Source organism: Ctenopharyngodon idella, chromosome 10, assembly GCF_019924925.1.
Source record: "Ctenopharyngodon idella isolate HZGC_01 chromosome 10, HZGC01, whole genome shotgun sequence".
Lineage (NCBI taxonomy): Eukaryota > Metazoa > Chordata > Actinopteri > Cypriniformes > Xenocyprididae > Ctenopharyngodon > Ctenopharyngodon idella.
Genome location: NC_067229.1, coordinates 35,038,565 through 35,054,837, shown reverse-complemented (window position 1 = coordinate 35,054,837; position 16,273 = coordinate 35,038,565). Strand labels below are relative to the sequence as shown.

At 37.9% G+C, this 16,273-nt stretch overlaps 1 protein-coding gene across 1 annotated transcript in view; it reads right to left on the bottom strand.

Moving 5' to 3' along the window:
- gbe1a (glucan (1,4-alpha-), branching enzyme 1a) overlaps window positions 1-16,273 on the bottom strand; it is a 159,416-nt gene that overhangs the window by 14,838 nt on the left and 128,305 nt on the right. The window contains exon 15 of the mRNA XM_051908043.1: window positions 9,515-9,632. Coding sequence (XP_051764003.1) covers window positions 9,515-9,632 — 118 coding nt within the window. The remainder of the gene's footprint in view (window positions 1-9,514; window positions 9,633-16,273) is intronic.

Genomic DNA, 16,273 nt, shown 5'->3' with positions numbered 1-16,273 from the left:
TATGAGTGGAACACTAACAAAATGGCTGATTCAGCACTGAATGTGTCCTAAAATTGTGAGAAACTGCTTTGAAATGAAACAAGCTCACCTGCTATCAAGCCCAAATTGGAGGGGAGCAAAAACCTTTTTCCTGACCTGTCAAATTGGAGCTTTTTGGAACAAGCACTGCTGTGTATAAAGTAGCACTTCTTGTCCTAAAATGAAAGCTGCTAGGGATAAAGTGAGTAATTCATGCAGAACGCCTGTGGAAGGGCTGTTCAGGGTAAAGGGGTTGATGCTTCCTACAAGCGGGCCTGATCGAAGCCAGCATGATGTTTATTTACGTCCGAATGCTGAGGGTACCATGTGAATATCGAACAAACACCTTAGCCATCCAGCATGGCTCATCTTTTTAAACTGCAATAGCTGTGAGGACAGAAGTGCAAATTCAGAGTGCAAACAATAGATCGTTTCTGAGAAAGAGAATAGTATGAGTGAGATAGCAACAGAACAAGAGAGAGATAAGGCAGAGAGAAGGGGGAAATGGTGATTGAGATGATGGGTCCCGTTAAAGAGAAATGGCGAGAAAAGACAAACTTTAAACTGACTTTGAAGCAACAGTCCTTTAAATAAATCATGTTGTGAGTCTCCCAAAATGGAGGCTGCATCCGGCACCTGCGTCTCGTTTTAATAATTCATTTCCTATCACAATCAGACATTCCTCTAAAGTGTGTGTGAGAGGGAAGGTGGGTGTTTATCTTTTTTTTATCAGGTCTTTAAAACCCAAACATTAAATAACAGAGAGAAAAAGACTAATGCTTGCAAGATTTGCCTAGGACAGATAGCTTGTACTCACAATGAACCGAAAGAAACACTGAAGAGTTTGGATTCTGTAATTTAAAGTAATAAAATAGGAATTAAGAACTGGGAACATATTTAATTTCATTGGTTTAAAAAATGCCAAGGTTTCTTAGCAACAGAAATTTATCACAAGCATAAAGGTCAGTCTCTACAGGGGAGACCAGGGCCAATTGTAACCAAAATTATTTTAAAAGCTGCCAAATAAGATAGACTGATTACATTTATTCTGTATGCACTCAGTAGAGTTCTCCCTGTCTGCCTGAGCAAATAATCATGATTATTCCACTTTGTGAAAAATTTGACAAAAACCTGATTTAATTTTTTTTTTTTTTTTTTTGGATCCCAAGTATTTTTCTATTGTTGTTAAAGGTTATGATGCCTTTGAAATTAAACCTGTATCTGTTTTATCTCGGCTCTAAGGTCATGGGCAACTGAACCTTTGTTAAAGCTCCGCCCCCCTTGTTTACAGTTGCTCACTCATACAAGTTTTACATAACATCCCATAGCAACGAATGGGAGATTGCACTGCATAGTATAAATTTCAGTCAATTTTTTAATAAGTGATAAGGTATTTTTATATGCCGCTCTCATTTAAATTGTTTTACACTTGCTGCAGCTCTGATAATGTTGCAGACAGCAACAGTTGTTAAACTTTCCCTATTATGCTATGTTAAAGGTTCCTAATTTTGTTTAGGAGGTCTCCTACAACAGGTTTACATGCATCCAACGTCAAAAACACTTTCATTTTCTTATAATATGCATTTAATATCACCTAATTTCTTAAAGATTCTCAAATGATTTGTTCGAAGCAGTTTGAAGAATCAGTCTCTCAAAACCCCTCCTTTCTGTTAGTCTACTTTGCTCTGATTGGTCAGGTGGCCCAGTCTGTATTTAGTGGTCTACCACGCACAGCACTTGTCAGAACCGAAATGCCCATTACCATAACTGAATCTCAGTTCCGGAGGCATATCAATCCTTAGAGATTGTACACACTGTAAGGACTGAAAAGTCAGATGATGAAACATTTGAAGAAGTAGTCGATCAAGCAGAAAACGACCTGACCAGGATGGGATGGTATGTGTCAACTTAGTTTGTGGTACATTATAAGATGTAATAGCAGTGCCATTGTATTTATAATTTCTTGAGGTGCACGTGTGGGCACTGTATAAGAATGCCAAAAAATAATAGTACAAACGTTAGCCAAGCACAACCATGAATGACTGATAAAATATTACAGTCTCATCCAACCAAAATCTTGATCCATCCTTTATCATTACTCCAAGTAATAAGAACGACAGACAATCTGCATTTATCGACACATTATTTTCTGCATAACTGCTTTATAGATGAAATATACTAATTTAATAATTGATGATTTTTACAACGGAACTGAATCAACACTGAACTGACTTCAGCTGAACAACAGCTGAAATGCATAATTTTCCTGTTATCAATGTAAAGCTGCTTTAAAACTATTATTGTGTAAAGTGCTATATAAATAAAAGTGACTTGACTGACTTGACCATAGGTGGGCATTATGCAAATGTGTTACCTTATGACGTATGCAAATCACGGAAGTGAGACTGGAATTCCTGACAACTCTCAGAGTCGATTCATTCTTTTGGGAGACGATAAGTCTATTTATCGTGCACTTTTGACTTTACAACTTTGCAGACCGTTTACATTAACAGACAGCTACTGTGTTTTTTAAGGGGTTTAACAAATGGTTAATTGTAACAGTAGTTATGAAATAAAATGCAGTTGTTTGTGGTGAAAACTGTTCAGTAATGTTAATAAATATTAACATAATGCTTTCTAATTAAATGAAATTCATTATTATAATCAAATCAGTTTTTTTTAACATTATTTAATGCTTAATGAACAGTATATTTTTGGCAGCATTTAACTTGTGTTATTGTAAAAAAAAAAAAAATCTTGTTCATGTTGTAATGGTCTCGTTTTGTTTAGGTTTCATTTCCGTTCCCGGTTCTACTTTGCAAAGAGCTCTGTTTGATAGTTAATTTCTATGGTTTCTAATTGGATTACGTTAAACTGTTTTGCATTTAGTTACCTTGTTAACTCTGTCTATTTAAGCCTTTAGTTTCCTCAGTTCATCGTACAGTCTTGTTTATGTGGTAATGTTATATTAGTTTAATCCCTGTATTCTCCTGCATGTTTCCAAGTAAAGACTTTGTTATTGAATTTCCTGCAACGTGCGATTATTACAGCAACCAGCAACTTGTCACAGAAGACTGAAACCGGAAAGAATTATTACGGCAATTAAATATGGACTTACCTGCTGTCCAGTTGCTCTATCTAGAACAAGAAGAGCTAAACCTTAAGGACCACACAAGGAAATTTTTAGACCTGCCATGCCTTACCAACTTCCCCGAATGCTCACTGTGTGTGTTTTTTTTTTTTTTTCACTAGCCTGAATGAGCAGTCCAAGGCACGCCTGCCCGTGGATGGTCCTTGGGGGGAATTTCACAGCTTTTGTGGAGTGGGTGCTGGTGAACAATTGATCGTCATTCACCATCTGCGCTGCTGATGAAGACATCACCAGCCCCACTCTGGACCCAGAGCCCAGCCAGCCACCTCCCATACACTGCAAGGAGCAAACGCCAGAGCCCACCACAGATAGAGAGCCCGAGCCTGCTGTGATGCAAGAGCCAGAGATAAAGACTGAGCCCACCATTGCCCCAGAGCTCGAGCCCAAGGAAGAGTCTGACCAGGTGTGTGAGCCGGCAACACAGTGAGTTCCAGTGGGCGTGCTAGTGGAGTTTGAGGGCATGGAGTAGAGCCACGCCCCACACTCCCACCACAGAAAGGTGTGCTGCTGCTGGCCTCTGCAGAATACGATGAGAAGTTGGAAGAGGATATTTCCCTATTTCTGTCAGGACCACTGTCATCAAAGATGATTGACATTTAGCATACAGTTTGGATTGGTGGTATGGTTCTGTTCTGGGCAAGAACTCCCTGAGCATCCATGCAGCCTAGCATGGATAAGAGCAGGGAAAGCAGCGATCTCCTACATTATGTGTTACTATCAAAACACATCAAAATCGAATAAAAACATGAACCTACCTGTCCAAAAGAAATACTGCAACCATGACATCATCTTTCAGATCCTTTGACTCAAAAGCAACACCAATGTTAATTCTGGTTTTAGCTCTTTTCTGATCCACACGTTGTTTCGTCTTAGCCTTTTCTAAGACTGTCTTTCTTTTCGTAGATCCTTTGCCAGTGACACTTGTTGTCGGTTCAGAAGGAAAGTTAGGTTGTTGCTGTTTGCCTGTCATTCTCGCTCTGTCCGCACAGCGTACCAGAAATGCGCTGATGACATATGCTGTCTGTGTGAACAGGCTGCGCAATGGTATGCAAACACACATTGACCGACTGGAACTCATGCTATCATTTCATTCTGACTGAAAGCAATGATTGAACGATTTATTGTCCTACACCTTCCACAGGCGATATATATTTATAAAAAATACATTAGACCGCTTAACATAGTGTTTGTTACCAGGATATAAGGAGACTTTCAACCAGCTTAACAAAAATGTTTCTGTAGAGAATCACCTATTGCACCTTTAACTAATGTAGTTAACTGATGCTAACAAATGAAACCTTATTGTAAAGGTAAAATTATTTTATATGCATATAAATCTTTTATACCAAAGATTGGCAGGTATATTTGTAGCATTTTGAAAGTTATGATTTAAAGAAAAAAAAAAAAAAATTAAAGCATTTGCAGGTTACAATTGCTCATGGTCTCTCCTACATTTGGATGAACCACGTTTCATTCATTCATCCATCTATACTTGGTATAGATAGAAGTTTTATCAGGATCTAATATGGCTAAGAATGTGTGATTACATTGAAAATGTTTGTTTTACCATCCAACCATTCATCTATCTTTTTTATTCATCTGTATACCCTTAATAAGCTGCCTAGCCAGCCGACCATGAAAAGGAAGGGGAGGTAGACCGTAAAGGATAAATATGAGGAAGACTTTGAGAAACTAATAGGCTGAGTTTCCTTTCTATAGCAGAGAAAACAAATGATACATTTATCAGTCTATAAATAAGGGGCAGCCAAAGATCAATAGCAATATAAAAACCAAGGGGGTGTGTTTATGGACCTGCCCTGAGAGAGAGAGAGAGAGAGAGAGAGAGAGAGAGAGAGAGAGAGAGAGAGATAGAGAGAGAAGGAGAGCTAAATAGAAAGCTTATACCACAAACAGAAAGTTACCCAGGCTTTCACAGGCTAACTGATTGGAGACAGCTCTTTCAACTGTTCGTTACAGGCCTACCTTATTCTCTGGCCCCAGCGCTCCATCAGAAAACAGCCTGGGGAAATGACTGAATGGGCAGTTACTGGCAGTGGAGAAAAGGTAGAGAAAGAGGGAAAGATAGAGACAGATTGAGAACTCTAAAAAAAAATCAGGTATGGGGAACATATTGAAGTTCAGTCTAAAACCTCCCCCAGGGTTCATTTCCATCTCCAGAGTTGTGTTTGGAGTCATCTGCTGTATCCAGGCATGCGCTACACACTCAAATATACACACCTTTGGATCATTAAATCAGCAAAAATGGAAATACAATGCACACGTCATACATTTACACTGTATAAAAAAGCTTAAAGGGATAGTTCACCCAAAAATGAAAATATGATGTTTATCTGCTTACCCCCAGGACATCCAAGATGTAGGTGACTTTGTTTCTTCAGTAGAACACAAATGATAATTTTTAACTCCAACCGTTGCAGTCTGTTAGTCGTATAATGCACGTCAATGGGAACTCCATCTATAAGAGTCAAAAAAACATGCACAGACAAATCCAAATTAAACCCTGCGGCTCGTGACGACACATTGATGTCCTAAGACACGAAATGATCGGTTTGTGCGAGAAACCGAACAGTATTTATCATTTTTTTTCCCTTTAATACACCACTATGTCCAACTGCCTTGAGCATCCGGTTGGTGAGGTCTAAAAACGCGCTCTGATGACGGAAGGATCTCTGGCGTGTTTATGTCAATGAGTGCGAGCGATCACTTCCGGCATCAGAGTGCATTCAGACCTCACACACCGGATGCTGTGCGTGCGCTCAAGGCAGTTGGACATAGTGGTGTATTAGAGGTAAAAAATTATATAAATACTGTTCGGTTTCTCACACAAACTGATCGTTTCGTGTCTTAGGACATCAATGTGTTGTCACGAGCCGCAGGGTTTAATTTGGATTTGTCTGTGCGTGTTTTTTTGACTCTTATAGATGGAGTTCCCATTGACATGCATTATACTACTGATAGACCGCAACGGTTGGAGTTAAAAATCATCATTTGTGTTCTACTGAAGAAACAAAGTCACCTACATCTTGGATGCCCTGGGGGTAAGCAGATAAACATCAAATTTTCATTTTTGGGTGAACTATCCCTTTAACACTGTATGAACAACCTTTATACTACTTTAGGACAGTTTTATAAAGCACTGTATAAACAAACTTTTACACTTTTACACTCCATGACAAACCTTCTAACTGCACAAAGAACGTTCATATGAGTACTCCAAGATCATTTACACTAAAAGAAAACTTAATGAACTCTGCAAAGAAACTTTACACTGCACAAATAATTTGAACTCTCCAAAAAACCTTTACACACCAAGAACCTTTGCATAAGACGAAGAATCTTCACACTGCATAAAGACACACTGGATGGAAAACCTTTACAAAGAACCATTACATTGCCCAATAAACTTAATGAACTCTGCAAAGAAACTTTACACTGCACAAAAAATTCAAACCTTAACACACCAAAAACCTTTACATTGTATGAACAACACTTATACTACTTTAGGACAGTTTTAAAAAGCACAAAAAAACTACACTGCATAAGGAAAACTCACACTCCATAAAGAACCACTGGATGCAGAACCTTTACACTCCACAAAGAACCTTTGAACTTTCAGACTGCACTGAGAACATGTATACACTGAACGTGTTGTTTCACTCGCGTCTGGTGTAGACATGGTGTTACACTGCACAATAAACTTGTAGAACTCTGCAAATAAACTTTACTCTGCACGAAGTACAAAAACAAAAAAAAACAAAAAAACAACTAAAAAAAAAACAACCAACCAACCAACCAAACAAACAAACTAACTAACAAAAACCTTTGTGTAACACAAAGAACCTTCACACTGCATAAAGATACTGTACAATGTATGCAGAACCTTTACAGTCCACAAAGAAACTTTGGAAAGGCTGCACAAATATACTTTAAATTGGACTAAGAACATGTACAGTACAGGAATGAAGAATTCTTTACACTGCTTTACATTAAAAAAAAAAAAAAAAAAAACTTGTGCAGAACCTTTACACTACACAAGGAACCTTTACACAGAATGAAGAACCATTACACTGCACAATAGACATAAACAGGGTAATCTTTATACTGCAAATTTTATATGCTGAACATTTACACAGAAAAACAAAAAAAACAAAAAAAAAAACACTGAATGCAGAAATATTCTACACAAAGAAACTTACATTACACAACACACTTTATAACTCAGCAAAGAAACCTTTAGACTGCATAAAGGAAGTTTACACAGAAGGAACCTTTACATGGCATGTAGACAAAATGGATAGTTAAATGGATAGTTCACCCAAAAAAATATTTTTAATTATGGGAAAATTATCCCATAATTTACTCACCCTCAAGCCATCCTAGGTGTATATGACTTTCTTCTTTCAGTCGAACACAATCAGAGTTATTTTTAAAAAATATCCTGGCTCTTTCCAGCTTTGTAATGGGATTGAATGGTGAGTTTTACATCCATCCATCATAAACGTAATCCATATGACTCCAGTGGGTTAATAAATGCCTTCTGAAATGAAGTGATGGGTTTTTGTAAGAAAAATATCCATATTTCAAAATTTAAACTATAATCGCTGGCTTCTGGTAACAAGTCGAGTTACGGCAGAAGAGTGACCACTGAACTGACGTATGATGTAGGATGTAGGAGTAATGTAAGCTTAGGTGAAATCAGACACTTCTAGGGCTGGGCAACAAACTCAAGCTACTCTTCTCTTATATCGAAATCCTCCAACATTTCTCATTAAATTCTCATTTTAGACTTCTAATTCATGACCGGTATTTTGTTTTGCTCTATCCTCTGTGTTCGTCATTACGTCACGCGTCAGGTCAGAGATCACTCTTCCGCCGGAACTAGACACACGTACGGCCGTTGCCGGAAGCCAGTGATTATAGTTTATAAAGTTTTAAATATTCATATTTTTCTGACAAAAAACCCATCATTTCGCTTCAAAGGCATTTAATAACCTACTGGAGTTGTATGGATTACGTTTATGATGGATTGATGCGCTTTTAATATAACTCTGACTGTATTTGGCCGAAAGAAGAAAGTCATACACACTTAGGATGGCTTGAGTAAATTATGGGATAATTTTCATTTTTGGATGAACCAACCCTTTAACATAGCAAGAATAACATTTGCATAACAATGAAAAACCTTCACACAGCATACAGAGCCTATACACCTCAAACCAGCATCAGTTTGGGCCGCTCTGCAAAAAATCTTCAGCTGATTTATGGGAAGGGCAGCAGAGCTCACCTTCAGAGTTCAGACTTCATAGACTATATAAAGTGGATTGTCATAAAATTCAACAAGCTGTAATGAGGCCGAAATGAGATCATGATTTATTCAATCTCTTGCTCTTACCTTAAAGCTGTATTTTTCAATAAATGCCATACTCTCTGAAGATTGTGATTGCATAATGAAATACTACTAGTGCACTGCTGTTTTGAGCTAGTGTATTTATACAGTAAACTGTAGCATTTCACTAGGGTCTGAACCAAGACTCTGATTACAACAAATCCAGTGTGCTTTAATTCAGAGCTATGGACAGAAGAGACAACAAGGATCCATTTTTAAACACCAAGTATATAAAAAACAAGACTTTTATGTCTCATTGCTCATTCCAGCACATGAGGAGGAGATAAAATGGATACTGTAAAAGCCAAAATCTTTCACACAACGGCTCAGATAAGCCAGTGTTCATTAAAAATACACTGTTCATGAGAACAGTGTATTAAGTTGACAAACATCTTCATAACAGGGTGATTTAAGGTATATCAATCTTGCTGACCAATTCAAATGCATGGATATTTAATTTATATAACTTAATTTCTACATCTGCCACTATTTGCTTTGGGATTTTGTGGCTTAGAGGATAAATGCATCGATCTACAACTGCACATTGAATTATTTGTCCAATAAATCTTTGCTTTGAGTTCTGGGTTTAGTAGAATGGATTGTTTGCATTTTGTTTTGTGGTTTAACTAGACTGTGGGTCTGACATAACAAATTCCAGTGTCAGATCGCCACTCATTATAACACAAACAAAATGACTCCTCCTTGACCAATGGAGATGCTTCATCTGTATTAGATACATCCCTGACGCATGTAATTTCATAAAGTGGTGGAGACAAAATCGGCCATGGAAAAATATGGTCAATGACATCTATGGTTTGAGTTCTTTGTTAAAGGGCAAACTTGAGGTCATGTACTTGCCCAAATTGTTACTCACTACATTACACAACATTTTTGTCAATGGTTTAAGAGTGGAAAGGTGTAGTTGAGATGAAACTCACCAGAAATGATTGGGCTCTGCCATTGAAAGGCATGGGCTCTGTGAAGAACTCTGTGTCCTGCACAAGCCTCCCGTGACCCCCATATTGCAGCTCGTCCGAGTTCAATTTGATCTTATATCTGATACAAAGCATGATCAAGGAACTGTAAGGAGACTCTAGTGAAATGCTCTTTGGTCTTGTGACATTTATCTCTCTCTTATTCTTTCCTTCTCTCTTGTCAAGAGTAGCTCAGGGACAGATGGTTGGTCGGATAATGATAAACGCATGAGATGTGATGGATGACTGTTGAGTAACAGCTCAAGAAGAGAGGGAAGCCACCAGACAAATGATACACACGACATGGATCTCTATCTGCATCTCTGAGGTGGGACACATGCATATTTGCAGTCACAAGAGACCTCTAATCAATGAGAAAATGCATAGATAAAACAGAAGAATAAACTGCATAATATATAATTATGCATTTATGTTAGTGTTGTAGTCAAGACCACCTAATCCGAGACCAAGACAATGCATGTTGAGACCAAGACAAAACCAAGACTTTGAGGGGTTGAGACCAAGTCAAGACCACCTAATCTGAGACCTCTGATTTTGATGATAAATACCAGCTAGGTTTTAATTTGTGACCTTGTAATCCTGTTACAAATAATTTAATCATCAGTGGCCCAATGTTTAGTGGATCAAGGCCCTTGCTAGTGCCTGAATTCATGTACACCACATACTGATTCATGTCACAGGGAATTGGCAGGGAGAGTTGAAGCTATGATTGTCAGCAAGTATGTTACGTGTCACAAGGACATTAATTATTATTATGGCTAATCTTTAGTCAAGAGTTTGTGTCTAAGGAACATATCTCACCCTTCTCTTCCCATGGAGACCCTCAGGCAATCCTCCACGCCTCCCGCTAGCTTACGTAATCATTAGCTACAACACAATTTACCCCCTATCGGAGCCGTGTTTGTGTGCGTGTGTGTGTGTTCACAGTCAGACCAGTGAACAGGCTCCACACGAAGCAAGGGAGACCACTCACTCTAAACTATTGCATTATGGGAAGAGGAAATCTAATTAAAATACTACAGGTTAGTGCATTCTTATTATCAAACGTCCCAAATGTAAAAGTCACATAAAGTGCAGTTAAAATATGGCATAGTGCAAATGAGTAACACTTCAGCTTGGTAAGTGTGAACTGTGACTTTTTTGGTGTGAACAAACTCCATTTAAACGTGCTGAAAATGAATGCATAGATCTGAAAAGTCCTGAAGGGCAAAGTGGACAAAAATTAAGTGCCTTTTCTTCTATTAATATTATATATTTTATGCTGGGTCTAACATTATAATAAAACAGAAAAAAAAAAATCTGCATAATTTCTGAATATATTTTCAATGCCTGAAAGGGCAACGCATATTTAAAACATATTTTTTACAGCTTTTTGGATTACAATTAGCCTACTGCATCAACTTTTGCTTTTCTTTTGGTCAAAAGAAGCCCTGAAGGTCAGGGTCAAAATAATTAAATAAATAAATAAATAAAATACAAATAAAATTGGCAGAAGCTAACTGTCTAATAATTAGTATGAATAAGTGAATCAGAATCAATACTTCCAATTTGTGAGTCATTTCACCACTTCCTGTTAAATGCAACAACTGAAAAATTATTTCTGACATTTGACCGCTGCTGAAGAGGTGAAACATTTTAAACAATGGAAAATAACTCTTGTAAAGGATGCAATAAAGGATGTTTTACGATGACTAGATGAATATATTCTGTGCCTTCACAGACTTACAACACAATACATTTTAAATCAGCGGTTCTCGACTGGTGAGTTTTATGGTGATGCTCGTAAAAGCTGCCAGCTGCTGTAGAGATTAGAGGAAGTCAAACGCGTTTTTTTTAATTGTGAGCTGGATAAGAAGGGCAGGTGGCAAACTTATTCTCATTAAACCAGGAAATCTGTACTTCAAAAAATTATGGATCTGATCCAGACCGACTTCCTTACTCCCAAGAGATGAATCCCACTCCTCCTTCAACAAACAAACAAACAAAAACCTCACGGAGGAGGGGAAAAAAAAGCATCAGGTCCAGAAATTGGCAAGCACATCATTTTGGAGAGAGATTATATCCGCCGACTTGCCATGATAGTTTTAAAATCGACAATAAAAACGCCATGGCTCTGTGTAAAATTGGGGATTTGAGAGGGATTGTGGTTAAATCTAGTAAACAGACCACAATGCCATGTGCGTGAGCAGAACCGCACCTTCCCAAGCAACCCCGCTGCTTGATTTTCAGAGAATTTCTTAGGGGAGGTTGGTGGGAAAGCAATCTTTTCACAGTCTTGATTTTAGTTTATTTTCCTGCATGCTGCTATGCATTTCCAAATCTTCTCCTGCTTGTTCTGTTTTTCCTCTTTCCTACTCTTCTCCCAGTTGTTTGGAAGGGGGCTGATTTCTCTCTACAACCCACTAGCTCCAAACGGAGGATGATAGTTTCCACCAGGCTCCTCCACTGTCCACGGAAGGATTGAAAGACTTTTGGAGAAGGAATCGGGGCTCCGCACCACAGGAAGCACTCTGGGAATCAACACAGCCGTGGGCCATTCACCTAAACTCCTTGAACTGTAGAAAATCTAATATTCTAAATCTAAAATCTATACCCACATGGCCTTCTCTCACTCTCGCTCTTTATCTGTTTGAAAGTTTTCTCCACCACGCCCGACTCCCTCATTTCAAACACAGCTTATCGTTTCTCTCTCTAGCCAATTTGCCCTTTTTTTCACTTCTAAAGGCTTTTTTCCCCTACTTTAATTCTACCCTTAAATCGTCTCTGTTGAAATGTTGGAAAATGTCCAGACTATAACTTTAACAGCCCTGGAAGCTCTTGTTTCATAAGATTCATGTCTGCTTTCATCTCAATGTAGATAAACAATTTAGTTACTTTCATTTTATGGCTATGCAAATTGTCAATGTGCCAACTCTGTGTTCACTGTGTGAATGAGATTAATGTTTGAATCTTATGATAGCATCTACAGCTTCAATTAATCACCATTACATCAACATTAGACAATCCAATCAATCGCTCTCATCTGTTTTAAGTCCAATTGTTTTTTTCGTTTTTTTTAAAGGCTTTGTTTAGAATAGAATACTAGCGTACTGCTACACTCAGTGTACTGATTATTATTTGTTATAATTGTGAATGTGAATGATGTACGTTTTAAACTGCCGTATATTACGGAGCCCCTAAGGGGCATGGTGATGGAAAAAAAATATGAAATGGGAGGAAAAATTATATTTCAATGCTTTTGCATTTACGTTCTCTCGCAAAAGTATTGCGTTTCCCCGAGAAACTTTGCATTTGCTTGGAAACATGTTTTTATTTATTTATTTGTTGAACTATCATTTCACTTTAGGGGTTCTGTAGTACATTGCTGTCACATGACCATTTTAAAAAAATGTTTTAAAAATAAATAAATGGTTCCTTTGCATTTTTAACTATCGCAAAATTGCAACACTTTTAGCAGGGGCCTCCAAACTTGATAATGGAGGGCCACTGTCTAATTGTGAATGTGATGATGTACGTTTTAAACTGCCGTATATTACGGAGCCCCTAAGGGGCATGGTGATGGAAAAAAAATATGAAATGGGAGGAAAAATTATATTTCAATGCTTTTGCATTTACGTTCTCTCGCAAAAGTATTGCGTTTCCCCGAGAAACTTTGCATTTGCTTGGAAACATGTTTTTATTTATTTATTTGTTGAACTATCATTTCACTTTAGGGGTTCTGTAGTACATTGCTGTCACATGACCATTTTAAAAAAATGTTTTAAAAATAAATAAATGGTTCCTTTGCATTTTTAACTATCGCAAAATTGCAACACTTTTAGCAGGGGCCTCCAAACTTGATAATGGAGGGCCACTGTCCAGAGTTTAGCTCCGACCCCAATTAAACACACTTGAACCAGCTATTCAAGGTCAAACACTAGAAACTTTCAGGCAGGTGTGTTGAGGCAAGTTGGAGCTAAACTCTGCAGGACAGTGGCCCTCCAGGACCGAGTTTGGAGAACCCTGCTTTTAAGCATTTTTTCTAACCAATATGGGCAAAAAAGCATATAACAGCAGTACACACTCTAAATCAGGGGTCTCCAAACTTAGTCCTGGAGGGCCACTGTCCTGCACAGTTCAGCTCCAACTTGCCTCAACACACCTGCCTGGAAGTTTAGTATGCCTCATTAGACCTTGATTAGCTGGTTCAGGTGTGTTTAATTGGGGTTGGAGCTAAAATCTGCAAGACAGTGGCCCCCCCAGGACAGAGTTTGGAGACCCCTGCTTTAAAATGTCTCATAGCAACAAGTTTAATGGAAAATATTTATATATTTACATATTTATATTCATATATTTATTTGAATCTCCCAGCATGCCAGAGTCAAGCAACATGGTCACTGCCTACTGACACTATTATTGACTGTTCTGAATAAAATCTTCCAAATACTGTAACTAAGTATTCCACACACATATTCCACATACATATTTTACAGTTCTCAACATTTTAAGGGATAAAAAATTCATTTCAGCAACATACATAAACCTCTGTAAATATGATACATTTTTCTGAATGTTGCATAAATGCAAAAGTGGGTGTTGGTGGTAAAGTATGTTTAATTATTCACACAACAGAACCCATTAAATAAATCACAGATAAACTATTCTAAATGATTCTAAATTGAACTGCTGATTCATGAGTGTTTTGAGATAAACATACTGAAGTTTCAGCCTTTAAAGAGTGAACTGCTCTGGAATGAAATTATCCAGAATTCAGCCTCCTAGCTTGCTGGGAAAGTCTCTCCAGGAAGTAAAATCATGTGCTTGCATACTGAATTATAACACTTTTCAAAAATGCATCCCCAAGCAAAATATGAATACATCTCACTATTTAACTAATATCTTCCTTAAAATGTATCAGTTGGGGGGAAGACAATGCAAATGCTTGGCTCTCACAGCCAGGGTTCATGTGTAAATATATCTTAACTTTATAATAATGAGTCAAAAATGAGATTCAAGAGTAGTGGTGGTATATGATTTCAAACATAGCCAGAGAATGAGACTGAGCCCAAGGCACTAAAAAGCAGAGATTACAGCATGTATTTGTCAAAGTAATTAATGCCATTGTTTCTCCTTACTGCCTGTATAAACTGGTTTGAGTGGCAGTCATTGAAAATCCCTCATGCGTGCCCCTACGAATATGTAACATTATACAATAGGTAGCCTTTCACCTCAACTTGGTGCATTAGTCTTCATGAATAATGCAGAGAAAAGTTTCCCAAGTGTGCACTAAGTCCTGCCATCCTGGATATACAGCTCTCTGAAACTGAGTGGAAGATGGTCCTCTCTCAGTACCCCAATCGATCTGAAGATAACTTGCCCCCGGACACGTTTTAACTGGGGAACCCTTAAGTCTGCTGTAGACCTGACTGCACTCTACACTTCTCTCTGTAGGGACAGAGTCTGGAGGACTTATTTCCTTTTATGCTTCTCTGCAGAATGTGGTTACACTTAGTAAAAGCAACTTACAAAAGCAAATAAAGTTTACTGAGAAATCAAGTGTGTATGTAAACCCAATAGAAGAAACACTGTAAAAAGTTATTATTCATAATATTAAAATAAAATAATATAAATGTATTACTATTAATCTTCATTATCAGTAAATTTATTTAATTAACCATATTTTTTATTGGAGTCCTGTAAAAAACAAAATAAAATAATTAACTAAAAACTAAATAAATACAAACAAACCAATCAAACAAACAAATAAATATTGAAAAGAAGCCATTTCATTTAGGTAGCTTTAGGGTTTTATACATAAATAAAATCTACATACCTACCTATCCACCCACCCACCCAACTAAATTTTTTTTTTTTTTACAATTATGCTTAAAATAATAATAAATTAAATAAAATTATTAGCCAATGGGATTAGAAAAAATGCAGTTATAGCACATGTGCTCAACCAATGCAATTGGGGGCGGGATAATCTGTCCAAACAATGGAGGGCACTCTCTGCTTTTGAAAACAAACATTATTTTTGCAGTTGTTTTTGGTGTCACCAGTTGAAAAAAACTATGAACATGCTTTTTTTTTCAGGTCTTTCTACGAGGCTTTGTTGATTTTAGGCAGTTCATTCAATATGTCCTATGGGAAAATCACCATTCCATACAAACCCTGTTTTGTGACTGTCCCTACCCATCCAGCAGAAAGCGTGGCTGTGATCACCTATCAGAAGCAGGCTTGAGCCAGCCACGTTTGTATTGACCCGTTCGATTGGCTGAACGTCCCCTTCGCACTTCATGGCCCTGGAGACCGGAAGGATCGATATTCTCCCACGAGGTGAAATGATTGATCGTCCTCCAAGACCTCATCCTTGCTTTCCCCAAAACAAAACACTCCAGCGGAGGAGAAATCTGGCATAATGATCAGCTTTAAGCGATTAGTAACGGCTCCAGCCGGTCAGCAGCACAGCTATGGGAACGAGGGACAGCAGATATGAAACATTACTAGACCTCCATATCAGGTGTGTGTGTCACTGTATTACGCATGAGATATAATGAGGATGTGACTCAAAGCATTTCAAAGACAGATCAAGCTGACATCCTGGTGGGATTCACACTTCAACATCTGCAGTATCAGTGCTGAGAGTCAGAGACACAGGACAGGCCGTCGAGAGAATCTACTGGCAGGTCAAAAAAAGCATAACGCCACTTGAATATCAAT